Source organism: Plecotus auritus (genome assembly GCF_963455305.1).
Source record: "Plecotus auritus genome assembly, chromosome: 5".
In the NCBI taxonomy this organism is placed as follows: domain Eukaryota; kingdom Metazoa; phylum Chordata; class Mammalia; order Chiroptera; family Vespertilionidae; genus Plecotus; species Plecotus auritus.
Window position 1 is genome coordinate 145,792,667 of NC_137776.1, and position 26,992 is coordinate 145,819,658.

General features: G+C 40.4%; 1 protein-coding gene across 3 annotated transcripts in view; it reads left to right on the forward strand.

Annotated features, from left to right (window-relative positions):
• PCSK5 (proprotein convertase subtilisin/kexin type 5) overlaps positions 1 to 26,992 on the forward strand; it is a gene marked incomplete at its 3' end in the record, with an annotated part of 433,646 nt that overhangs the window by 363,985 nt on the left and 42,669 nt on the right. For all 3 annotated transcript variants that reach the window (XM_080668429.1, XM_080668430.1, XM_080668431.1), the window contains exons 25-27: positions 22,094 to 22,136; positions 24,717 to 24,853; positions 26,203 to 26,403. In XM_080668429.1, coding sequence (XP_080524555.1) covers positions 22,094 to 22,136; positions 24,717 to 24,853; positions 26,203 to 26,403 — 381 coding nt within the window. The remainder of the gene's footprint in view (positions 1 to 22,093; positions 22,137 to 24,716; positions 24,854 to 26,202; positions 26,404 to 26,992) is intronic.

Consider the following 26,992-nt stretch of genomic DNA (forward strand, 5'->3'; position numbering starts at 1 on the left):
TGTACCTTGGTTGCGGGCACATCCCCAGTGGGAGGTGTGCAGGAGGCAGTTGATCAATGTTTCTCTCTCATCGATGTTTCTAACTCTCTATCCCTCTCCCTTCCTCTCTCTGTAAAATATCAATAAAATATATTAAAAAAATAATAATAATAATAAAAGTTGAAGAGTATTACCTTTTGTTCAGTAATTCATTGCCCACCCTACATGCATGATTGCAGGTGAATGCACACTGTACACAGACACATACACACCCTTACACCATAGGCTTAGTGTTGTACTAACATGAAATTGGAGGGGTAGACAGACTCACCATGTGATGGAGACCAGAACTTCATGTGACCGCTCTAATAGCATTCCAGTGGCGCTTAGTTTTGAAAATAAGGAGTTGCCACTCATTAATTGGTGGGGAAACAAATAATATAAAAATGTTTCTGGTCTTTCACTACCTTCTTTAGATAAATCAGTGCTGTGCTCTGATAAATAGTGCTGCTTCTAACAGTCTTTCATCTTGTTCATAATTCCCAGCCTTCACTCACATCAGTCTATTACAGTCGGAAAATCTTGAAAAGCTGCCACGTTTGGAGAATGTACTCAGAGGGTCTCTCACTTCTTCTTGCCCAACCCATATACACGTACACATGCTCGGCACCTGGTGATGTGTTTCTCTATACCTGAAAAACAATCCCTTCTTATTCAAAACTAGAGGCCCGGTGCACAAAATTCATGCACGGGTAGGTTCCCTAGGCCTGGCTGGAGATCAGGGCTGATCTGTGGGGCAACCAGCGGGGTGAACAGGGCCCCCTGCTCGCACCTGCCTTGGCCAGCCTGGCGCCACCCCTTCCCCCTGCCACCACCGCTGGTGACCTCCCTCTGCGGGGCGACCAGCGGGGTAATCGGCGGGGTGGGGGAGGGGGGAGCCACTCGCACCTGCCTTGGCTGGCCTGGGGCCTGTAGTCTGGGGGCAACTCCTGTGCTAAGCGTCTGCCCCCTGGTGGTCAGTGCACATCATAGTGACCAGTCATTCCACAGTTTGGTCAATTTGCATATTAGGCTTTTATTATATAGGATAATACACAGAGTTAAAATGTATGTCCCAAGTACTTAACATGTACTCCATTCTGTAGGGGAAACACTCTAAGTCTAAAACTTGGTTTTGATCTTCAAAAAATGTGAGGCACTGGACGAGTGGTCAGTAAATCTGAACCTAATTCTCAAGCCACCACTAATTAGCTTTTAGCTTTTGGTCAAGTCATGAAAAGCCTAGGCCTCAGTTACTTTATCTGTAAAAATTGGGTCATGGGTGGAAATTGGATAAGAACAAGGGTCCTAAGTTCATATACCTACAGGTGCCTGGCAGGTACCATGGCCAGGTGGCCAGATGGGGACTCAGGCCCTCAGAGGTATCCCAATTGAGGGGAAGTCATTTGCTGCTCAGCCCTTGTCAATGGTCTCAGGCAAAACTTAAGGTAATTCAGACTGCTATGGGAAATATTTCAATTTCTTTAAACATGGTATCGGTTGACACTGTGCTGGCCAACGAAACATTTCTGCAAGATTCCAACCAGCGGCTTCTGGACTCCAGGGTCCTCTGTCCCTATTTGGTACGACCCTTAGAGCCGTCCAGCAATTGGCATGTGTATCAAGCATTCAGAAGAGTATATGGACCACGGGAAAGATGGTCATTGAATCCCTCAGGTCATTAAAATGATTACAAACTATGCTCATCTCGGATCACTGTCTCAGAAGATACAAGTGTTACTAATGAAAACTGAGATGGGATTGCTGACTTCTGAGGAGGAGGAGAAGCTTAGAAAGAACATTAAAGGAAACAAACTCTATTTCTAATTGTACCCCGCACTTCTGGCTGACGGTTTACATAAGAGAAAGTGGAAGGGTTTCAGTATAATTTACCACACGGTTCAGGAGACTTAGCCATAAGAAATAAAAGCAAATAAGTACAGAGAAAGGAGCAATCAAAACGTAACTAGTAGTCCACAGAAGCCAGCAAATGGCACCGAAGAGAAAATGTGTAGTAATGAATAAGGCACTCAATGCAACACCTCTCAGATCAAGGGAAACATTTGAAGAAAACAATTTCCAAAATCCGTGAAGTTTTAAAAAGGTAAAATAATAGACAAAGGCTCCAAACCTAGGGGGAAGGATAGATTCTCTGGCTAGTGCCTGATTAATGAGTAAAAAGTGATCCAGTTGCCATAGTAACTTGAAGATACACAAAAGAAAACATCACTTATTTAAAATATTCTTGATGATGAATAGGCAGAGCCTTTCAAAATATCTTTTTAAAAAGAGGCTCTTTTTTTCTTTTAAGAGCATATCACACAGGATGGCTCTTAGAACCCACTCCCCCGCTCCCATAAAAGGAATTGGTTGCACAAGCCCTAGTTTGTTTACACAAACCAGTAATTTTGGCAAAAAGTAATAACCTGAAAATATGCCTGTTGGAGAACAGATTCTGGTTTTCAGCAGTTTGTTTCTGTTTAGGCAGCAAGGGAGGTAAATGTATGTTTTCTTGGTTTTCCTTTTTTTTTTTTTTTACAATATATTTAGTTGGAGAGTTTCCATGGATGCTGAGAATGTGAAATGCAATTAAGCAGATTTAGGAAATGGGGGGTTTTGCTTTCTGTAACTTTCTCTTGTCTGAATGGAGAGGTAACAAAAAAATAGGATTTCGGTGAAACTGTACTCCTAGTCGCTTTGCCTTCTCCAGCGGGGCTCCTGCAGCCCCGGACTCTTATTTCACTATCCAAAGGATTGTTCTGTTTTGCTCCAGGCAATCCAACTTGGGCAGAGTATCCTGAATAGAATGGAGGTTCCAAGCAAGGTCTTAAAATGGACACTGCAATGATGAAATATCTGGGGTCCCCTTATATAGGAAGTGGAGGGCTCTTAATTGAATGCTTTGGGTAAATTATTCGTTCAAGACCCAAAGGAAGTGTCACAAGGCCTGTGTCCTCAATAGATATTCCTTAGCTGACAATGTGATATAGGCTTTTGTAACTGGTACAAGGGTCAGTGGTCTTGAATAGCACAGTAAGGCTGCATAACATGGTCTTTTACAGTGGGCGTATGAACATTTTTAAGCAAGGATATGTAATCTTAAATAAAGGCTGGGTGGAGAAGATAGAGAAAGCACTTAGAATTCACAGGAACCAGTGTTGCCAAATCTGCATGTGTTCTGTCCGACCTTTGGACAAGTGCTTGAGGTTCCTTGGGGCTCAGTTTACTCATCCATAAAATGAGGAGATTGGAATACCTTCAATTCTGCAAACATATCAAGCACCTCCTCCATGCTGTCGTCTCCCATCTGTGTCCCCAACAACACCTACTATTGAGTTATATGACTCCAAATACAGTACTACTCAGCTGCTCAAAATTCTAGGAAATCCTTTATGTATTCCTCTCTCTCTCTCTGGGCTTTGTTAGAAATACCTCTCCCCACAATTCAGAAGGGAGCATTAAGGTTGGGGAAGGTGGGTGGGTCATACAAAAAAAGATCAAAGTATCAACTTGATTACTTACAAGGCTAAAATGGAGAATGAATTAGATCTATGAAAAGTGAACTTCCCTGACCCTGCATTAAACTTCCCATCTCACCAGGCATTCTGAGTTCCTTCTCTCAAACTCACCAATAACATAGGATAAAGCTTTCCTCTTTCTGTTAAAGAGAAGTCCAATGAGCTTGTATGCATATATGCAAAACCCATGGACACAGACCATGGTGTTGGGAGGGCCTGTGGCGGCAGGTGGGGGGTGGGATGGAAGAGATCAATGGGGGGAAAAGCGGGACTTAGGTAATACTTTCAACAATAAAGATTTTTTTATATATAAATGAAAATAAGTAGGTAGATTAGAAAGAAACTCTAGTAGCTATCTTTCCGATATTTTAAAGATCAAGGCAGGATACAGAAGAACATTATTCAACCCACAACGTCACCAAGTCACTTCTACTTCCCAAATAGTTTTCACTCTGTCCACTTTGACCCACTTCTACTACCACATTGTATTGTAGTTCACGCAAACTAACATAGTTCACCTGAATACTGCAATAGTCTTCTGACTGGTCTCCCTAATTCTCTTATTTGTTTGCTCTTTCACTCTCAAAATCCACTTCTATACTGCAGTAATAGTGTTTTTTCTCAAATTTGTGACAACTGTCTACAAACCTAAAATAATTTCCCAGGGCTCTGGATAAAGCCTGTATTCCCAAGCTTGACAGAAAAGCTTGTTTCATGATCCAGCCAGTGGTCTCTTCAGTCTTCTTTCTCCTGTCCCTTTTTTTTTCCTTGAGTCCCAACATCTATTCTTTTCTCTAGCTACCCCAAACTCTTTGCAATCCACTTTTGTATTTACCCCCCTCTTTTCCTTAAAAACCTGTATGTTTTAAGGCAAGGGCAACTATGCTGTATTCTGAGAAGATTTTGTCTGACCTTGGGGCTGTTTGCTCATCCATAAATGAGGTTGGACTACCTTCAATTCTGCAAACATATCAAGCACCTCCTCGAAGCTATCGTCTCCCACCTGTGTCCCCAACAAGATTTTTGTCTTTCCCACTATAGTTTCTTCAATGGGAATCTCCTGAGCCCTTTACTGAAGAAATTGTCTCCATAGATTTAGCTCTCTCTCTCCCTTCAGGCCTTTTCACATTTAAGGATTCCACCCTGTCTCCCCCTTCTCCATCAAACTCATTTTTCAGGTCTCATCTAAGCTTTCACTTTCTTAAGGAACCCTCCTATTACCGCACTTCCCCCTCTACACACACACCCTGGATTAGCTATCACCTTATTTTCTTCTTAGTAAATTGGTCATAATCCCATTAGTGATAGTGACCACATAACATTTATTGCAATGTCTTTTTACTTGCTGCATCTTCCCCTAGACCCTGATTCCAGATCCATATTGTACTAGGAATTAATTATCATTGCAGCCCTAGCATGTAATAAGACTCAAAGTATATTTGTAGAAGGAATAAATTAACAGCAGGCCTAACTCTAGGTACTAAGTTTACAGAGATGAGTAAGATATATTCCCTGACTATGGCAGATCATTTACAATTCACGGCACCCCAACGGATAATAGCCGCAGCATTAATACAAAGTTTATTGGAAACTCAGAGAAAAGACTCGTTCTATTGGAAGAACTAGAGGACTCAAACAAATCAAAATGCTTCATATTCTTAGGACATTTGAGCTGTGCCTTGGAGCCAAGGTTCCCTTCTGGCTCTTATATGATTCCAGGTCTTTCATCAAAATTTCAAAGTGATTTCTGCCATTGTTTTAGTGTCTTTCTGAAATGACTGATGCTCTTTTATACACCAAATTTCAAGTCTTCTTTGCTCAAGGTATTTTCTTTCTTCTTACATAGTATCTTTTGATCCTTCTCCACAGACTAAAAACTATTTGTTTTCTTGGTTATTCTGCAATTTCACTAGGATGGATTTTCTTGTAGATTAAAAAAAAATAATGCCCTAGTCAGTTTGGCTCAGTACATAGAGCATTGGCCTGCAGACCAAAGGGTCCTGGGTTTGATATCGGTCAAGAGCACGTACCTTGGTTGCAGGCTCCTCCCTGGCCTGGGCCCTGTTCAGGGCTCATGCAAGAGGCAACCAATCGATGTGTTTCTCTCACATAAGATGTTTCTCTCTGTCTTTCCCTCTCTCTTCCACTCTCCCTACAAATCAATGGAAAAATATCCTCAAGTGAAGATGAATAACAACAAATAATAATAGTAATTATGATATACATGTTTATGCTATTTCCTGGGATTAATAAATAATTGGTATCTTTTAACAATTCTGGAAAATTCTCAGGCATTCCATTGTGTTTGAATATTGCCTCTTTTCCATTCTCTTTATTATCTCTTTTCAGAACTTTAACACATAATAGACTCTCTCTTTCTAATCTCTATATCTCTTACTACTCTTTCCTGTTATGTTTTTGTCTCTCAGAACTGAATTTATCTTTTCTTTGTATCTTTGAGTTTACTAATTTGCTTTCTGCTATACCTAATCTACTATTTAATCTAGCTATTTAATTTTAAATTTGAATTTTTATTTCTTTCGCTTATAGAGATTTACTTATTTAGTTCTTTTCCAAACTGTTTGGTTATGCTTCTATCTTTAATATGTTCTTTTACTTCTTTAAAATATTTTGCTTACTGGGTCAGATCATTTCAATGTCTATAGTCTCTGTAGGCCTGATTCCACTATCTGTTATTTTTGCTCTCTCTCACAGTGCCTGATTTCCTTGTGTAGTTTGTTTTTTAAAACTGTGACCATACCCTAACTGGTTTGGCTCAGTGGATAGAGCATTGGCCTGCGGACTCAAAGGTCCCAGGTTCGATTCTGGTCAAGGGCATGTACCTTGGTTGTGGGCACATACCCAGTAGGGAATGTGCAGGAGGACGCTGATGGATGTTACTCTCTCATTGATGTTTCTAACTATCTCTCTCCCTTCCTCTCTGTAAAAAAAAAAAAAAAAAAAAAAAAAAAAAAAAAAAAAAAAAATCAATATGTTTTTTTTTAAAAAAAAAAAAAAAGAAATTAGTCTTTTAAAAAAACCAACCATTTTCCTTGAAAAAAAAAAAAACACCTATGAGAATATTTTGAGATCTGGGTTAAGATTACATTTCTATAGAGAGGATTTGCTTTTGCTTCTACTAATTGCCCTGGGATACTCCCTACTTGAGACTACTTTAAGTTGAATTTTCCTTTTGAGATGTTCTAGAACACTGAGATAACATGAATTCTGATTATAAACCTATATGAGCTTCAGCTTATGATTATGAAATCTCAGAGGAGGTGGTGGTGCTGTTCTTGTTTAATCTACCCAATGCCAAGGCTAAAACCAGGATGTTTCTTTTCTTGTCCTGGCAAATTTATTTTTCATTCACCCTTACACTATAATTGTGTATTTTATCTGGCAACCCTGACTATAATAAGAATGCTCTTGGTTTTTTAAGTCAAAAGGAGTGATTAAAACCTAATTAAATGGGAAGACAGAAGAAGGAGAATCATAACTTGGTTTCTTAAGGGCCCTAAACAAATATTTCTGTGATGTACCAGGTTAGAGATTTGTTTATCTACTCTACATTTTGCCACATCATGCTTTCTTCTTTAAATAACTTTGTTAATTAGTCTCCCCTCACCAGATTGCAAACTCCTTGAGGATACGGATTGCCTTTCTTATCTGTATATACTCCTTAATGGACTATAGTACATAATCAGTTACGTATTTGCTATTGCTCCTAAGTCAACTGTACTGCTGAATGCTCTTCATTTTCCATTCATCCAGGTACACAAGCCACAGTCAAAGTGTCTCCTATTTCTTCACCTCCCACAACTAATGTTCTTGATTTTCCTTTTAGTTCCTCTCTGATTTTTCTTTATTAGTGCAGATTTTTCTGTATTACTACAGTCTCAGTTTATCCCTAGTCATTTCTCCCCTGGTATATTTCTTAAAAGACCACTTCATAAAATGTGTTATATATACTCCTAGCTTTGCAAGATTTAATAGATGAACCCATTTCTACAGTTAAAGAAGTCATTTTCTACACAGCACCCACACTTATCTTTTTAAGTAAATCAGATCACAGCAAATCTTTTTTATAAAGCTTCGCATGGCTCCCCATTACTCTTAGATTAGAATGCAAATCTCTCACTCTGGCCTATAAAACCATATTTGATCTGATCCTGAATATGACCCTGGCCTCATCTCCAGACTTGCCCCCTTTTCTTTATCCCCTCAGCCTCAATGACCTTCTTGATGTTCCTTGAAATGAACAAGCTTTTCTTGGCCTCCACCTAGAACACTTACCCTTAGAGCTTCAGATGGCTAGCTCCTTGTCATTCAAATCTCTACTCAAATGTCAAATCTTAAAAAGCTCTCTCCCTAACTCGCTTATCTAAATTTAGGCCTCTTTTCTCCACTGCAGTCTCATCACTCTAACCCTTTATCTGAATGTTTGTACCTATGTATATGTTTCTCTTCGTCATTCAATGCATATTTCTGAAGCATCTATCTGTTATGCACCAGGCAATAAATACTCTTGGTAGTGAAGTACATGAAAACAAAACAAAACAACTTGTCCTCACAGAACTTGCATTTTAGTGATTTTTTCATGCATTAATTAAAAATTTACATTTTATTTACATCTAACCATTTTTCTTTTACTATCTTCTTACCCCTAAAATGTAAGCTCCAGAATAAATGAATAAGTGAATGAATGTACCATATAGCTGTAGTGAGTGATCCTTGTAGGAACTCAGCTGCATATATTCATCCATCACTCTCACTTACCAGTCAGTCTAGGCAAGGATGGAAATCTAGGAACAGCCTGCCTATGATATTCCACTGTCAGAATCAGAGTACTTGGTATAGACTAGAGTCCAATAAAGCACTGAGCCCTCTTTTAGCCAACATTTGTAGACAATGATTTCGATTATTTATTCAGGTCTCTTCTACTACTACTGTGCCCCTCCAGGGGGCTGTGCCCCATTGTCAGCTGCACCATTTGTACTACTGCCAATTCAAATATTTATTCATTGTCCTTGGACACCAATGAGGACAAAATGATTGAAAATCATCAAAAGTCTCCCAACAAAATACTTTGTATCCCAGCACCAGTGAACCTTCCAGAAAAATCTTCTACTTTGGCAAAGCTATCAGAGGGTCCATTTTGTATTTTGGTGTTAATTATTTCAAGCAATTCTAAGTACAAGGCCTACTGGAATTATGTACTTTTTAGTGCTATTTGGGGCTTAAAATTAGTTGCACTCTTTGGGCATATAAACCTCTTAACCAGTTCATTATCCTCGGGTAGACTGAAGAATGTCAGTGACCCTACTACAAATTTGTACAGTATCGTCTAATAACTAAGAACATATTTACTTAGGGAGAATATGCTTTATTGGCAAAGAGCTTAATTATCTCCCCGCACAATTTAAGTATTGGCTGCTTATAATGCTTCTCTCCCCTCAAAGGGAGGGGAACTACATTTCGTAGGGGGTGGACATTCTGCTGATGCTCCAGCAAGGCTGCAGGTGCTCATAAAGGGAATTGTTTGAGAATGCTTGGCCCAAGTGACAGGCTCTAGTCTGGTTAGTGAGTCTGAGGCAGAGCCAAGAATAACCATTCCCACACATCTGCCTCCTTTACAGAATCCTATCAGAATAAAAATTCATATTAAAAGTGAATTTTCTTTTTTTTATTGTTTAAAGTATTACATATATTAGTACATGTATCTCCTTTTTTCCCCCCATTGGCCTTCCCCCAGCCTCCCCTACCCCCTGTTGCATGCCCTCATCCCACACCCCCAGTGTCTTGTGTCCATTGGTGTGCTTATATGCATGCATACAAGTCCTTTGGTTGATCTATTTCCCTCCCTCCCCAACACTCCCATCCTTCCCGCTGTAATTTGACAGTCTGTTAGGTACTTTACTGCCTCTGTATCTATCTTTTTATTCATCAGGTTATAATGTTCGTTATTTTCCATAAATGAGTGAGATCATGTGGTATTTTTCTTACATTGCCTGGTTTATTTCACTTAACATAATGCTCACCAGGTCCATCCATGCTGCTGCAAATGGTAAGAATTCCTTCTTTTTTATAGCAGCATAGTATTCCATTGTGTAGATGCACCATAGTTTTCTAATCCACTCATCTGCTGATGGGCATTTAGGCTGTTTCCAAATCTTAGCTATGGTGAATTGTGCTGCTCTGAAAATAGGGGTGCATATATCCTTTCTGATCCGTGCTTCTAGTTTCTTGGGATATATTCCTAGAAGTTGGATTACTGGGTCAAATGGGAGCTCCATTTTTAGTTTTTTGAGGAAACTCCATACTGTTCTCCACAGTGGCTGCACCAGTCTGCATTCTCACCAGCAGTGCATGAGGGTTCCTTTTTCTCCACATCCACGCCAGCACTTGTCGTTTGTTGATTTGTTGATGTTAGCCATTCTGACAGGTGTGAGATGGTACCGCATTGTCGTTTTGATTTGCATCTCTTGGATAATTAGTGACTTTGAACATGTTTTCATGTGTCTCTTGGTCTTCCTTTTGTCTTCTTTCGAAAAGATTCTATTTAGGTCCATTGCCCATTCCATTTTTTTATTGGATCATTTATCTTCCTTTTATTAAGTTGTATAAGTTGCTTGTAGATGTTGGAGATTAAACCTTTATCAGTGATAACATTTTCAAATATTTTCTCCCATACAGTGGGCTTTCTTGTTTTGTTAATGGTTTCTTTTGCTGTGCAAAAGCTTTTTATTTTGATGTAGTCCCATTTGTTTATTTTCTCTTTAGTTTCCATTGCCCTAGGAGCAGTATCAGTGAAGAAATTGCTTTGGCATATGTCTGAGATTTCTCTGCCTATGGATTCCTCTAGTATTTTTATGGTTTCCCGTCTTATGTTTAAGTCCTTGATCCATTTTGAGTTTATTTTTGTGTATGGTGTAAGTTGGTAATGTAGTTTCATTTTTTTTGCATGTATCTGTCCAATTTTCCCAACACCATTTATTGAAGAGACTGTCTTGACTCCATTGTATGTTCATGCCTCCTTTGTCAAATATTAATTGATCATAGTGGTTTGGGTCAATATCTGGATTCTCTATTCTATTCCATTGGTCTATATGTCTGTTCTTGTGCCAGTACCAGGCAGTTTTGAGAACAGTGGCTTTGTAATACAGCTTGAAATCTGGTATTGAGATCCCACATACTTTGTTCTTCTTTCTCAAGGTTGCTGTGGCTATTCGGGGTCTTTTTTTATTCCAGATGAATTTTTGGAGAGTTCTTTCTAGGTCTGTGAAGTATGCCGTTGGTATTTTAATGGGAAGTGCATTGAATCTATAGATTGCTTTGGGTAGTATGGACATTATGATGATGTTGATTCTCCCAATCCATGAACATGGTATGTTCTTCCATCTGTTTACGTCTTCCTCTATCTCTTTTTTCAGTGTCCTGTAGTTTTCTGCATATAGGTCTTTTACGTCCTTCGTTAAGTTTATTCCCAAGTATCTTAATTTTTTTGGTGCGATGGTAAATGGGATTGCTTTTTTAGTCTCTCCTTCTGTAAGTTCACTATTGGTGTATACAAATGCCATAGATTTCTTAGCATTAATTTTGTATCCTGCTACATTGCCAAATGCATTTATTAAGTCTATTAGTTTTTTGATGGAGTCTTTCGTGTTTATGTACAATATCATGTCATCTGCAAATAAGGACAGCTTTACTTCTTCTTTTCCAATTTGGATGCCTTTCATTTCTTCTTCTTGTCTAATTGCAATGGCTAATACTTGCAGTACTATGTCGAACAGGAGTGGTGAGAATGGGCATCCCTGTCTTGTTCCTGTTCTTAGGGGAAATGGTTTTAGTTTTTGCCCATTGAGTATGATGTTAGCTGTGGGTTTATCATATATAGCTTTTATTATGTTGAGGTATGATCCTTCTATTCCCACCTTGTTAAGAGTTTTTATCAAGAAAGGGTGTGGATTTTGTCAAGTGCTTTTTCTACATCAATTGATATGACTATATGATTTTTTTCTATTGTTGCTGTTTTTATTTTTTTATTTTTTTTATTTTTATTTTTTAATAAATCTTTATTGTTCAGATTATTACAGGTGTTCCTCTTTTTTTTCCCCATAGCTCCCCTCCACCTGATTCCCCACCCCACCCCATGCCCTTACCCCCCGCCACTGTCTTCATCCATAGGTGTAAGATTTTTGTCCAATCTCTTCCCGCACCCCTCACATGCCCTTCCCCCTGAGAATTGTCAGTCCACTCCCTTTCTATGTCCCTGATTCTGTTATATTCACCAGTCCATTCTGTTCTTCAGATTTTTTATTCACTTGATTTTTAGATTCACTTGTTGGTAGGTATGTATTTGATGTCATTTTGTCGTTCATAATTTTTATCTTTACCTTTTTCTTCTTCCTCTTCTTAAAGAACACCCTTCAGCATTTCATGTAATCCTGGTTTGGTGGTGATGAACTCCTTTAGCTTTTTCTTGTCTGTGAAGCTCTTTATCTGACCTTCAACTCTGAATGATAGCTTTGCTGGGTAGAGTAATCTTGGTTGTAGGTTCTTGCTGTTCATCACTTAGAATATTTCTTGCCACTCCCTTCTGGCCTGCATAATTTCTGCCGAGAAATCAGCTGACAGTCGTATGGGTGCTCCCTTGTAGGTAACTAACCGTTTTTCTCTTGCTGCTTTCAAGATACTCTCTTTGTCTTTTGCCCTTGGCATTTTAATTATGATGTGTCTTGGTGTGGTCCTCTTTAGATTCCTCTTGTATGGGGTTCTGTGTGCTTCCTGAACTTGTAAGTCTATTTCTTTCACCAGGTAGGGAAAGTTTTCTGTCATTATTTCTTCTAATAGGTTTTCAATATTTTGCTCTTTCTCTTCTTCTGGCACCCCAAAAATTTGGATGTTGGTACGCTTAAAGTTGTCCCAGAGGCTCCTTACACTATCTTCATATTTTTGGATTCTTTTTTCTTTTTGTTTTTCTGGTTGGGTATTTTTTGTTTCCTCATATTTCAGATCTTTGGTTTGATTCTTGGGGTACGTTGATCTACAGTTGAGTTTCTGTATATTCTTTATTTCAGACAGTGTATGCTTAATTTCTGACTGGTCCTTTTCCATTTTTTTTGGCATTCTCATTAAGATCCTTAAAGGTCTCACTAAGTTCCTCAGCGGTTTTTAAAAGATTCTTGAGTAACCTTATAAATGTGGTTCTGAACTCTATGTCGTCCAGTAGTTTGCTTTCCTCCATTTCTTTCATTCGTTACATGTTTCTTTGTCTCCGCATTTTGCTGCTTCCTTGTGTTGATGGAGTGGCTTTGTGTGGTAGGTGACCTATAGGGGCCAGTAGCTCAGCCTCCCCAATTACCTGAGGTGGACGCCTTTGGTACACCCCTTTGTGGGCTGAGTGCAAAGTCTTGGTATAGTTAAGCCTTGATTGCTGTTGGTACACTGGGAGGAATTGACCTCCAGGCCAATTGGCTGTGAGGACCCGCTGTATCTATAATGGAAGAACTGCTGCGCTGGAGACACGCTTATGGTGCAGGACTTGTTTCAGTGGGGCTTTGGTGCTCACCGAGTCTGCCTCTTGAATGTGTCACTTATGGATGTGAGGAGTTGAAATCTGGTGTCTCACACTGACCACTAGGTACACTGGCTTCTGGATCTCCAATGGGGTGCAGGTCAGCTACTGTCTGAGGCCACCCAGCAGGCGCTACAGCGAGAACTAGTTTTCTCCTCTTTGCTTGGGTTTTGGAGGTTTTGGAGCTGTCTGACCCGGGCTGCAAGTTTGCTAGGTTAAGTTGCAATAGGGCAGGTCATTCATATGCTAAAGCCACTGCTTGGAGCTTGGGTGGGTTTGTAGATTGTGCGGGGCGGTGTCTCAGGGCGTGACTAGTCTAGGGCTTGGCAAACAGCGATGGCTGCCAGTAAGCCAGCTCTGCATCTCCCACCGCATTCCCGTGCCCCAGCACAGTAAACAATTATTCCTGCGCGCAGCCCTGGAAGCAAGCCACCCTCACTTTCCAACCCCACGGCAGACAGTCCAGCTTCTCCCCGTAGGAGTTTAGGTCCCCCGCGTCTCCCCAGAAACTGGAGTTTGGAGTAATCAGGAGCTTGTCTCCCTTCAGGTTGAAAAAAGCAGCGCTCCCAGTCGCCCATCGCCAGCCTGATTCGCGCGCCCCCGTATCTCAGCTTTTAAGCGCTTGTGCACCACTCAATGCTGTTTGCTCTTTCCTCTAGTTGTCTGATTTTTATCTCTCAATTTGTTTATGTGCTATATCACGTTTATTGATTTGAGGATATTGTACCATCCTTGCATTCCTGGGATAAATCCTACTTGGTCATGGTGTATGATCTTTCTGATGTAATGCTGGATCCGATTTGCTAGAATTTTGTTGAGGATTTTGGCATCTATGTTCATGAGGGATATTGGTCTGTAATGCTCTTTCATTGTGTTATCTTTACCTGGTTTTGGTATTAGGGTGATGCTGGCTTCATAGAAGGAGCTTGGTAGTGTTCCTTCCTCTTGAATTTTCTGGAATAGTCTGAGGAGGATAGGTTTTAGTTCTTCCTTGAATGTTTGGTAAAACTCCCCTGTGAAGCCTTCTGGCCCCGGGCTTCTGTTTGCTGGAAGCTTTTTGATGACTGCTTCAATTTCTTCCATAGTTATTGGCCTATTAAGATGTTTAGATTCTTCCTGATTGAGTTTTGGAAGGTTATATTTTTCTAGGAATATGTCCATTTCCTCCAGGTTGTCCAGTTTGTGGGAATAGAGTTGTTCGTAGTATTTTTTAACAATCCTTTGTATTTCGGCGGGGTCTGTTGTTATTTCACCTCTTTCATTTCTGATTTTGTTTATTTGGGTCCTCTCTCTTTGCTTCTTGGTGAGCCTGGCTAGAGGTTCATCAATCTTGTTTATCCTTTCAAAGAGCCAGCTCTTGGTTTTGTTGATCTTTTGTATTGTTTTTTTTTTTTTTTTGTCTTCATGTCATTTATTTCCGCTCTGATCTTTATTATTTCCTTCATTCTGCTTGCACTGTGCTTTTCTTGTTGCTCTCTTTCTAACTCTTTGCGTTGTAGGGTTAGGTAATTTTTTACCATTGTTTTTTTTGTTTGTTTGTTTTTTTGCAGTAGGCTTGTAGAGCTATGAACTTCCCTCTCAAGACTGCTTTCGCTGTGTCCCATAGATTTTGGATTGTAGTGTTTTCATTGTAATTTGTTGCCATGATGTTTTTTATTTCTTCCTTGATCTCTCTGGTAACCCAGTCATGGTTTAATAGCATGCTGTTTAGTCTCCATGTGTTTGATTTCTTTGGGTTGTTTTTATTGTAGTTGATTTCCAGTTTTATGCCACTGTGGTGTGAGAAGATGCTTGATATGATTTCTATCTTCTTGAATTTGAAGAGACTTTGCCTATGTCCCAACATATGGTCTATCTTTGAAAATGACCCATGTGCACTTGAGAAGAATGTATATTCTGTGGCTTTGGGGTGAAATGTTCTGAAGATGTCAATTAATTCCATCTGGTCTAGTGAGTCATTTAGGATTGATGTTTCTTTGCTGATTTTTTTTTAGAGGATTTGTCCAATGGTGATAGTGGGGTATTAAAGTCTCCTACTATGATTGTATTGCTGTCAATCTCTCCCTTGATATCTTCCAGGAGTTTTTTTTATGTATTTGGGTGCTCCTGTATTGGGTGCATATATGTTTACCAGAGTTATTTCTTCTTGTTGGATTGCTCCCTTTAGTATTATGAAGTGGTCTTCCTTATCTCTTGTTATGTCCTTCACTTTGAGATCTAATTTGTCAGATATAAGTATTGCTACCCCAGCTTTTTTTTCAGTTCCATTTGCCTGTAAAACCTTTTTCCATCCCTTCACCCTCAGTCTGTGTGCGTCTTTTTTTCTGAGGTGGGTTTCTTGTAGACAGCAGATATATGGGTCTTGTTTTTTTATCCAATCCGTTACCCTATGTCTTTTGATTGGGGCATTTAATCCGTTTACATTTAAAGTTATTATTGATAGGTACTTATTTGTCGCCATTCCTATTCTTTACACCTGTGTTCCTTCTTCGCTTCCTATTTCTTTTTTTTTTTTTACAGCAGACCCTTTAGCATTTCTTGCATTGCTGGTTTGGTGGTAATAAATTCCCTTAGTCCTTTTTTGTCTGTGAAGCTCCTGATTTCACCTTCAAGTTTGATTGATAACCTTGCTGGGTACAGTATTCTTGGATTCAGACCCTTCCTTTGCATGACTTTGTATATTTCATTCCATTCCCTTCTGGCCTGATGAGTTTCTGTTGAGAAATCAGTTGCTAGTCTGATGGGGGTTCCTTTGTATGTAACTTTCTGTCTCTCTCTTGTCGCTTTTAAGATTCTTACTTTGTCTTTGGTGTTTTCCAATTTAATTATAATGTGCCTTGGCGTCGGTCTTTTGGGGTTCATTTTGCTTGAGACTCTGTGAGCTTCTTGTATTTGTGTGGGGTTTTTCTTCCCTATATCAGGGAAATTTTCTGTCATTATTTCTTCAAACAGGTTTTCTATTCCTTGCTCAGCTTCCTTTCCTTCTGGGACCCCTATTATGCGGATGTTGTTTTGTTTCGTGTTGTCCCAAATTTCCCTTAGGCTCTCCTCCTGATTTTTAATTTTTTTTTTTTAGAAGCTGCTCTACTTGGGTATTTTTCCCTACCTTGTCTTCTAGCTCACTGATGCAGTCCTCCGCTTCTTCTAGTCTACTCTTGATGCTTTCTATTGAGTTCTTTACAGCAGCGATGTCATTTTTCATTTCTTCTTGGTTCTTCATTTCCTCTTGGTTCTTACTCATATTGTCGAATTTGTTTTCCATTCTTTTTAGCCACCTTATGACCATTTCTCTGAATTCTTTCTCTGGCAGGTTGCTTACCTCCATTTCGTTTACTTCCATTTCTGGTGATGCCTGCTTTTCTTTCACATGCAGGCTGTTTCTTTGTCTCCCCATGATCTCTCTTCTCTGGGTGTCTGGTTATGTAGTTCTCTCTCTCCTTATCCCAGGCGAAATCTGACCTTTCCGTGGTAGAGTGTAGAGCTCCTCTGAATCCGCGTGTTTGCGCCAATTGGGGACTGGTGTTCTGGGGTTCGCTGCTGTTCAGTGGGTGCCATAGTTGCAGATATTCAGGCTTCCGATAACATCCACTTTCCCCTTCAAGATGGCGCGGTATCCGTGTCTGAGCCGGTGGCTCTGGGAGGGGACCCAGCAGCAAGTGGGGGCTGCCCAGTCAGGAGTGCCCTGTCCAGCAGTCCCCCACCTTCTCCTGGAATATAGTTGTCCCTTAACTCACCAACAAACACTCCCCGTGCGACCCTCAGCTGCTCTTTCTATCTGCTCTGGGACAAGGCTCGGGACACATCCGTCTATTCCGCCGCCATTTTTTTTTCTCCAAAAGTGAATTTTTTAAAAGGTGTTTGTACAAACATCTGCCACTGTTTTAGCCAAACCCTATGGAAGAACATCAGTCTTGACTTGGTGATGCAGGGTTAGGAAGTGCTGAGAAACAAAATGGAAATACAAGAAAACAGAAGTGAGCAGGAGAGGGACAAAAAATAAAGAAAAAATCCAAAGGCCAGTTCCCTCAGGGGAAGATCTGTGGGAGGAGACTGTTTCCAAACTTGTGACCAAATGACCCCAAACTCACAATTTGAGCAGTTTCTTTCTTTCCTTAACAGCAGTTATTCTAATAAATTTTATAACATTTATAAAGAAAATACAGAAATATATACATACATATATTTATATACACACACAATCAGAGAAAACTACTGTTAACATTTTAGCTTTTTCTTCTGATTTTTGATAGTCATATCTATACATGTAGATATACATACATATTATTTATACAATTAGATATGAATTAACATTCTTTTCATGAAAATGTTTTCATGTCATTAAACATTCTTAAAAAACAAGATTTTAATGGCTAGATACTAGACCATCTTGTATAAATGTACCATATTTAACCTATTCCCAACAGATGAACTTTTAGATTGTTTTTCATATGTACACTAGAGGCCCAGTACACGAAATTCATGCACGGGGGGTGGTCTCCCTCAGCCCAGCCATGCACCATCTAAGCATCTCCAAAATCCTGATGCCCTCCCCCTGTGACATATAATTCTTATTATTCAAAAAGTGAACTCCTATTCATGTGGAAGAAACCTAAAAGGACATTAACTTGGTCTAAACAAGTTCCAAAGAATATGGCATCCATGAAAGAGAAAAATAAAACAATGAAAGTACAGTTGAAGTACTGAAGAAGAAATCATTAAGTAATTGTTAAAATAATAATAATATGAAATGATATGAAATAAAGTTTCAAAACACATAATAGAGGACTGAAATGCATAAATATGTCACAACATATATTTACATGCTATATATGAGGCCCCTAGAATCATAAGAAATGCAAATAATTCACTGTTAATAACTCATTCTTGGATTGTCGGCACCCCCCTCCCCCGCAGTGGGGCATGTGCCCCACATTGGGAACCCCTGCTCTATAGCTTTAGTACATAAATTTAGTACAATAAGGTGGGTGCTGTTTTATGGAATATTTACAGTTATGGCCTAAGAGGTCAAGGTAGAAGCAGCCTAATGGATTTAGGACACCTGAGAAGAAGGGACTGAGGTAGGTGAGAGCCCAGGAGCCTCCCAAGACCACAAGTTTAACATACCCATCAGTCAGCAGCTTAGGCAGTTACCTAGAGGTCTTTGAAGTAATGGGACACAGGATAGACAGGTTTTCAAAAGGCCATGGTAGGGAGACCTGGCTAGCTTGGGATATGAATGAAAGACCAACAAGCCTAAAAATGAATCTTGAAATAAATAGTCAAAGGTAATATAGGAGCACCCTGACATTAACTTTTCCCCACAGTTTTGCAGACAGTCAGTTTTGCCTAAACAACAGATCTCATCCACAGCTAATTCTGGCATATCTAGATAGTTATTAGGTGATAAAGGGCTACTCTTAAGAAACCAAGTTTCTTTTCTCTCCCCCAAATGAAAAATCAACATACAATAATAATAATAATACATTTAGAAAAAGCAAAATAGGGCCATTTTTGCTTGTATGTCTCTTTCACTGTGTAACTCAAAGTTTATGTAAACTTTAAAAAATTATTGTTCTCTGGACATTTTCAAATGTTCAGTTCCATCTCTAGTTTAAGATATCCCTTTTCCAATACATTTTGTTAATTAAGATGTACTTAACTCCTAATGTAGCCCTGATCCATCCACAGTCGATGGTGAAGGCTATAGGTATTTCTGAAAACATGATAAAGTGGCAGAGAACGTCAGTTAACCACTGAAGGTGATACTGACCTCAGGAGTCAATATCACTGTGAGGACAGTGAGTTTGTGATGAGTTCCAGCACTGACGATCGCCAAGAAAACAGTGCGAAGGTGATGCTGAGGATTAAGACCTCTGCAGACACAGTGGACATTGTGGTCCTGCCCACCCCACCCCATAAAACTGAATTTTCTCAGGAAAGGAAAACTGTATCCCCATGCCCTATCTTGACAAGGCATCTGCACACACATTTTCTTTAGGAAGTGAGCAGCTGGAAGCCACTAACTGTTTCTGAAGGCGTGTTTCCAAATGTGTGAGGCTCTCTCTCTGAATTCTGACTGAACTTGCCCCCTCCCACCTCAAAATATGCTCTCTCAGCTCAAAAGTTTGACAAGATCAAATAACCAGAGCTATTTAAACATCCTACACTTTGGATAACACCTTCCAAGATAGTTAACAATTCTAGCTTGTTTAGACTCTTCCATTCCTCACCATGCCCACCACACACACACACACACACACACACACACACTCACACTCACACTCACACTAGAAGCCAGGAAAATTCACCTTTCTCCTTAAGCCACCCCTCCTTACCATTCACATATACCGTCGACTTAGAGTCAACTTCTAGGTTTGGGATTGTTACCTTTCCTTAATCCCTTAATAGCTGCCTCTCAGTGATCAAGCTAATAAATCCATTTAGCTGTTTGACTTGAGGGTCTTCTGGGTGGAAATTTTTTACAAAATAATTCTTACTCTTTAGAATAACTGGTAATAATGAGAAAGACTAATGGACATTAATAAGCTGTTATAAGGCAGTTCCTGTTCTATGCATTATTCATTTATGCAAACTGTTGTGAAGGTACCAAATTCACTGTGCAATTGGGCTGGAAAAGTTTCTGGACTCAAGATTGCATTGGTATGCATAGTTCTGAGGCTTGGTTCTAGTTAACATTTTCATCAGTGACCTGCTTAAAGGAGCAGAGAGCAAACTTATTAAGTTCCTAGATGGGAGGGATGGCTAGAACATCAGAGAACAGGATTAGAATTTCCCAGCCCTTGCCAAATTAGCAGAACTATTGGAGTCAAATATGTTTATTACAGACAGGAAAGGGGAAAGTAAATTGCCAAACGCTAGCTGAATAATAGTTACTTACTTAGGGGCAGAACTGAAAAGAATATAGGTGCAAACATAGACTCATAGCAGGAAATAAACTCACCCAGTAGAATCATTAGTGTTCACTGGGACCTTTGCACACCGCCCCCTTAAAATGAATTCAGATCCCCAATCCATGGACTGTGGAAGCAGAAAGCCCTCCCCCAAGAATTCAAAGAATTCTAGTGAACTTTTCTTTCTCATCGTCCCTCTAGCTTCAAATCCCTGACTCCCCTTAATTAGCCTGGCTTATGATTCATTTCACGGCCCTGCTCTAGTCAATCTATCAAAAACCATGTTGACTCAGATTTGAAAACCTTTTCATGAGCCAATCACAACCTCCTGCAAAAAGGCATGGCTCTCCTGGGCTGTCTTGGCTCTTGTTCAATCCTTACAGTTAAACTTCTACCCCAGGTTATTTCACAAGGCATTTTCCTACATCAGCTAGTTTTCTCCGGAACTCTGGGGTCAGCTGTTAAGAAAATAACATTTACACCAGTGTTACCTAACAAAGGTGAGTAACCCAGTAGTGCTCCAGCCAGGGGCCAGAAAACTTTGGACAATAAGATGACAGACAGTAAATATTTTCTATCTCTGTTGCTATTACTCAACTCTGGTACTACAGAATGAAAGTATTCATACACAGTATGCAAACAAAAGGGCATGGCCAGATTTGGCCCCATGGGTGTTGGTCACAGTTTGCCAACTCCTGCTTGACTCAGCCTCAGAACCTTTGACTTTTGGGAAGATTTTGCAACCATCTTATCCAATCAGATCATTTTACAGCTACAGAAATCAGGACTCATCAAGTAGAGTCAAGTTTATGTGAGTTCTCAAGATAGTTAAACCAGGTTTACTACTACAAACTAGAAACAGGTAGCCCAATTCCCAGGCCAGTGCTCTCACCTCTGCAAAAATCACTAGGCTGTTTTCAGAAGTTTCTGGGGATCCCATGTAAATGGCAGAGCCTCTTCTGAAAATGTATCCACTATAACCTTTGGCGCAATGCTTTAGTCGTATTATGTGTAATACACAATAGTGTTGTGGTATAACATCCCTAAGAGGACCCAAGATGAATGTTTGGCTAAAGATTCGGGGCAGTTCTACCAAAAGGCAGACTTTGTGAAACCAAAATAGAGCCTAGAGTAGATCAAAATGGAAAGCTATGCACGAAGTTCAAAGGACATTGTTTTGTTTAGTTTTTCAAAAGTTAAAGGTGACATAAAATCTTCATGCACCAAGAAGAATGTTTTCAAGAGGAGCAACTGTTTTCCATCTCCTATTTGAATAAAAAGAGCAAGACTGAAGTATAACAGATAGACAGAACTTGCTAGAGGTAACTCTGTTATTCACAAAAACTGAAGACCAGAGGAAGTCACTGAATTCCCTTAATAACTGGATCTGGAATAGCATGTTTCAGGAGGGTTAAGAGAGAGGGAAATAGACCGAGTCAGTGATTCTCCAAGTCCTTTCTCTCTCTATGAAGTCCCATGAAGGCTGAGACAACAGAGGCACAGTGAATCATTATACTTAATGAGAACAGGACAGTTTCTTTAAAGGGTTGTGCAGTGTAGAACACAAAGTGGATACTATATTGGGGGGAAAAAACAATTGTTCAGATTTCAAAGGAACCTCCCAGATAACAACCCCTCTCATTGGCAGGCAATTAGGATAACTCATAGAAAACCCACCATTTGGGATTGGAAGCTTAAAGCCCTTTTTCAAATGTATGTATGTGTAGATATGCTTGATGCTTTTACCTCATCAGAGACCAGGAGTTTCTCAAAATAGACAGTTCCTGGTCTGCAATTTGAAGTCCCAGTAGCTTGGGCCTATTCCTCCTTGAAAGTCAGGGCCTAGTATTTATGAGAACTTTTATTTTACTAGCTCTGATAAAGATAAATCATAGCACACAGCTTGGTACTCGTTAAAATGGTACAATCTGTTCAAATGCCATTTCTGGACAGAACATTTCATAAAACTATCCCAGAAGATTGTCTCAAGACAACTTTTCCAAAGCCCATTTTTCCAAATGATGAACTCTTGGCAATTATTATTTTTCATGATTATAATTTTTTTCCAGATGACCCAGGAACCTGCACATCATGCGTTACGAGGTATTACATGTAAGTCTGGCCTTCTTTTTCATAGCACTAACTTTTCTGCAGTTTAAGTATTACCTACTTAATCCTAAATCAGTGATTACAGGAAAGAGGCCCTGCAGCCTGAAGCAGCTTTGCCCTGTCAGGCTATTAATGGACAATTCTTGGATTTAGCAGTAAGAGCCCAGCTGTTTTCTTGCCTGGAAAGGAGACCTTTGCTTTCTTGGTCCTGGAAGGCACCCAACCTGACACTGGTGTCTAGGAATCTTGCCATGGGTGACCAGGATTTAGACCTTGCTGGTTCTGGACAGACCTTAGTAATAGACCCAACACCAGGCAAGCTGTTTCCAGATGTTTGCATGGAGACCCTGTCCTTAACAAGAGTTGGGTGGTCCAGGATGAAACCAGGTGCTACATAAGCTCTCAATCATCCCCTGGGTAATGAAAGACACAGACCACTAGGTTAAATAAAACACAGGTAACCATCATCCCCAAAGTTCTCTATTACAAATCTACAAATCAAACGTGGCATGTCTCAATGTCACCTCCCCTTCCCAGTCTAGTCTCCCTTTCAGGGAAGAAAAACTAAGAAAAGAAAAGAAGGTAGATGAAAAGGAAGGCCCAGATGATGCATAGGCTACATAATTCCTCCCTATCATCCTAAGAACTGGAGAGTTTTGTGATTAAACTCTCACATCCATTTCTTCTCTTCATCTTTCCAAAAACATTGTCAGGAACATGGGATCGATGTTATTCTCCAGAAGGAAAAAAATGAAGCTCAGAGAGGCTATGGGTTCTTTCATGAAGCATTGCAAGTTAGTGGGGGGGGGGGGGGGGTCTAGATTTGGGTCACCTCAACTTTAATGAGCTTGATTCCAAGGGGCTTAAAATGTGGTAGTGGGTGGGAAGACATTAAAAGGGATGAGGTGGATGGCAAGGAAAGGGAAACCTAACAAGCTGAAACATATTAAAAACTTAACCTTATTATTACTTAACCTTATGGTTTTAATTGAACTATCCCAGAGTAGGCTATTATTCTCTGCATTGATTGTCTCTCTCCATCACTGCATTCCTGCCCTATTGATTCATTGTTCCATTGAAACAAGGGAAGCAGGGTGGAGAAGAGGGCCCCAGACTTGATTATTAAAAGATAGACCAGATGACAGTAAATGAGCAGAAAGAAATTTGTCAGCATGTTCACAGTTGGCATTTGCCCAGCATATGGCCTGCCACAGACACCCTAAGCAGAGATGAACAGCAGAAATGCAAGCATTCCTTGCTGAGGTCACATGGTTGAGGACACAAACTGTTCCTTGAAGAACCGAGGCAGGACCCAAAGAAATAGTGACCATGCAGAAGTGGGTGAGGAATTCTCCTCTTTGTCTCTATTATGACTCTGTGTCCCTCCAGCCTAACTCTACCCTTCTTCATTTTGACACCAAAAGACACCCCTTGACCTGCACCTACTTCCTCTGTCACCTGGCAGCATATTCTGTTAAAGTTTGGAGCCAGCCTCTTCAGCCTCTCCAGCTCACCACTGCCCACTAATGAGCATATTTCATAATACCCTATGAGCAACAAAAACAGCAGGCCCTCGAGTAACATTATGTCTTTCAATGTCATTTCATTATAATGTTGATGAGATGCTGTTGGAACTTAACTCTTGTCTCTAGTATCAATTAGCCTATTTCATTATACATCATTTCACTTGAAGTTGCAGAACCTCTCAACCACATTAAGGGCCTACTGTGCACTAAAAAGAACATGTCCAATATCATAAAGTAAAACATGTGATATTTATTTCAAGAAACACACATTTATAACCCTTTAGAAAATTTAGTGTCTTTGAATGCAGCTAATAAAACACTCTGCAACAGAGGCTGGTAAGAAAGAAATGCAAAGCCTGCCTCTGATATATTGTTGATGCTACAAAATTCATCAAAGGGCAAAGATCAATTTCATTCCACTCCCCCTTCAAATGAGCCTATAATTCAGTGTAGAATGAGAATAATGGATAGTATGTGGAGAAATATGTATGCATAAAAGCTAAGGCACTTCGATGCTGATGTTAATAATCTGGTTACAGACATTTTGGTTAGCTACTTGAACCCAACACTGAGCTGTTCCAGACCCTGCAAGTGCCATGTGGCAAAAGCACACAAACTATCTGTTCAAACAGACCTTGGTTAAATCCAAGTCCCACCTTTAACTACCTATGTGAATTGAGTACTTAACCTTGAGACTCAGTTCCCTGATCTGGAAATTAAATATAAGTAATAGCTACCATTTGAGGATTGCGTGGATGTTTAAATAGGCTAATAGTTGACACATAATCACTACTCCATAAATAAACTGCAGCAGCTCTGTCCTTCTCCCTAGCCTCCTCTCAGCTATCCCGATAAGGTTGCTCAGAGGTCCAGAGAGAGGTGAGTAATGACTTATTTGGAAGGCACACACAGACCAAGAGGAAGTTTTCTCCCTTAAAACCCAAATATCTACACTTGTTAAAAACTATGCATAGACATATAAGAGGAGATTAAATTATGGTGGTTAAGAGAAATACATCAACATAGTTCATGGAAAAAACTCCATCTTCTCCCCTAGGTTTGAACACCACTGCTATAAATCCTGTCCTGAGAAGACCTACACTGAAAAATTTGAATGCAAAGCGTGCACTACCAACTGTGACATCTGTGACCAGAATGGGTGTTACTGGTGTGAAGAGGGCTTCTTTCTCCGGGGTAAGCCTGACAGTGGCATCAAACAAAGTAAAAGCAGGCTCCAGAGCTCCCCCAGAAAGAACATAGCTGGGCCCTAGCTATTTTGGTTCAGTGGTTAGAGCATCAGCCCACAGACTGAAGAATTGAGGTGTGATTCCGGTCAAGGGCACAGTACCTCAGTTACAGGCTCCATCCCAGTAGGGATGCGTGCTGGAGGCAACCAATCATTGTATCTCTCTCAAATCGATATTTCCCTCTCGGTCTCTCCCCGTCCCTTCCACTCTATCAATGGGGAAAATAACGTCAGGTGAGGATTAACAACAACAACAAAAAAGAAATAACAGAGCTGATTGGTTTCAGGGTCTGCGTGTGTGGGTGCCTCTTGTCCAAGGAGAAATTTCAATTTGATTTGAAAATAAACATTAGCCAGGACTAGCAACTTCTGCTTTTATTACATAGTTCCTATTTCACTAATTAATCTCAAATTATTCCAAACTGATGGAAGCATGAGTGAATGTGAGGATGCGGGGGGACACTGGAGACAGTGCTTTGGAATCTAAGTCACCTGAAATATTCAGAACCATAACTCTCTCCTTGAGATGTAATCCATGTTGTATATTTCTGAGCACTGTAAAAGTTAAACTAAGTCCGTTTTCTTGGGTTGTGGTCAATTCATTGCCTTTGATGAAGATGGATGGCTAGGAAAGAAATATATTGTGAGTCTTCCAATTAAAGAACTGGTAGTCCAGTGTTCTTGAATGCTCGTGTGGGAGAGAAGTGGACAGAAAGCCCAAATGATCTCCCATTGGTCTCTATATAGAGATTGGTTTTATTTGTAGTTTTCCAAGGCCTCAAGAATGTCAAGTTCTTTATTCTATACTCTTAACCCTTTGAGCTAATAGACAATTTAAATTATCAATTAAAAGAGGGCTTAAAGTGTTAGATTTTTAAAGACACATTGAGCCCTACCTGGTTTGGCTCAGTGGATAGAGTAATGGCCTGTGGACTGAAGGGTCCTGATTTCAGTTCTGGTCAAGGGCACATACCTAGGGTGCAGGCTTGATCCCTGGCCCTGGACAGGGCACGTGCAGGAGGCAATCAATCAATGTGTTTCTCTCACATCGATGTTTCTCTCTCTCTCTCTCTCTCTCCCTCCCTTCCACTCTCTCTAAAAGAATGGGAAAATGCCCTTAGGTGAGGATTAACAAAAAACAAACAAACAAACAAAAAAACATTGATTGGCTGAAAGAAGCTAATGCCATCCTGGTGTCTTTTAAAATAAACTCAAAGAAAAAATGTTCCTGAGGTCCCTTCGGCCTGTTTAGAACTTGACCCTGCACAGAGCACTGAGCCAAACTATTCTTCCCTAGGTGGCAGCTGTGTGAGGAAATGTGGGCCTGGCTCCTACAGCGACACGGAGATGGGCAGCTGTGAGCCCTGCCACCGAGCCTGTGAAACCTGCACCGGCCTGGGCCATGACGAGTGCAGCAGCTGCCCCCCAGGACTCCAGCTGCTGCATGGGACCTGTGTGGGTCCCACCCAGACCCAGACAGAAGGCAAATTCTGGGATGGTATGTGTCTCCCCAGAGCGATCGCAGGTGTCCAGCTGCCTTCTCGGCCTCCCGCCTTCTTTAACCCTTGCTTTTGGGATACCAAGAGATGAAGGCCAGGCAGCGAAACAAAAGCTTGGGATGAGAATCAAGACTGGGTCTCTTTGATGATCAAGGCAGCAGAGGGAAGGAGGCTGTAACTAGCTTCTGGCCAGGAGGGAAAACCTAAAGGCACTTGAGTTTCCACAAGGGTGGAGCAGGCCTCCAAGTGCATAAAGAGTCAGAGAGAGGTGGCCCAACTACCATTTTCTCGAAGATGTAGAGATAGCTTCTATCATTCCTGTATCTCTTTATTAAGGTAAAGGAAAGCTGCCAATAGGGTAGGGCTACTTCAGTGAAGCAAGGAAGAACTGCTCTGAAGTATTGGAACTTAAGCTAAAACAGCTGATCTGTCTGGGTGGGTTATTAGAAATGGCCATCATTCAAGCTTTGCCTTTTAACAGCTGCCCTCTCTAGCTGCAGGTGGGAAAGTGGGGTCCTGAGAAGGGTGGGAGTGAGGGAGAAGGTGGCAGCTTGGACTCTAGCAATAAAGGCCTGCACGTATCATTCC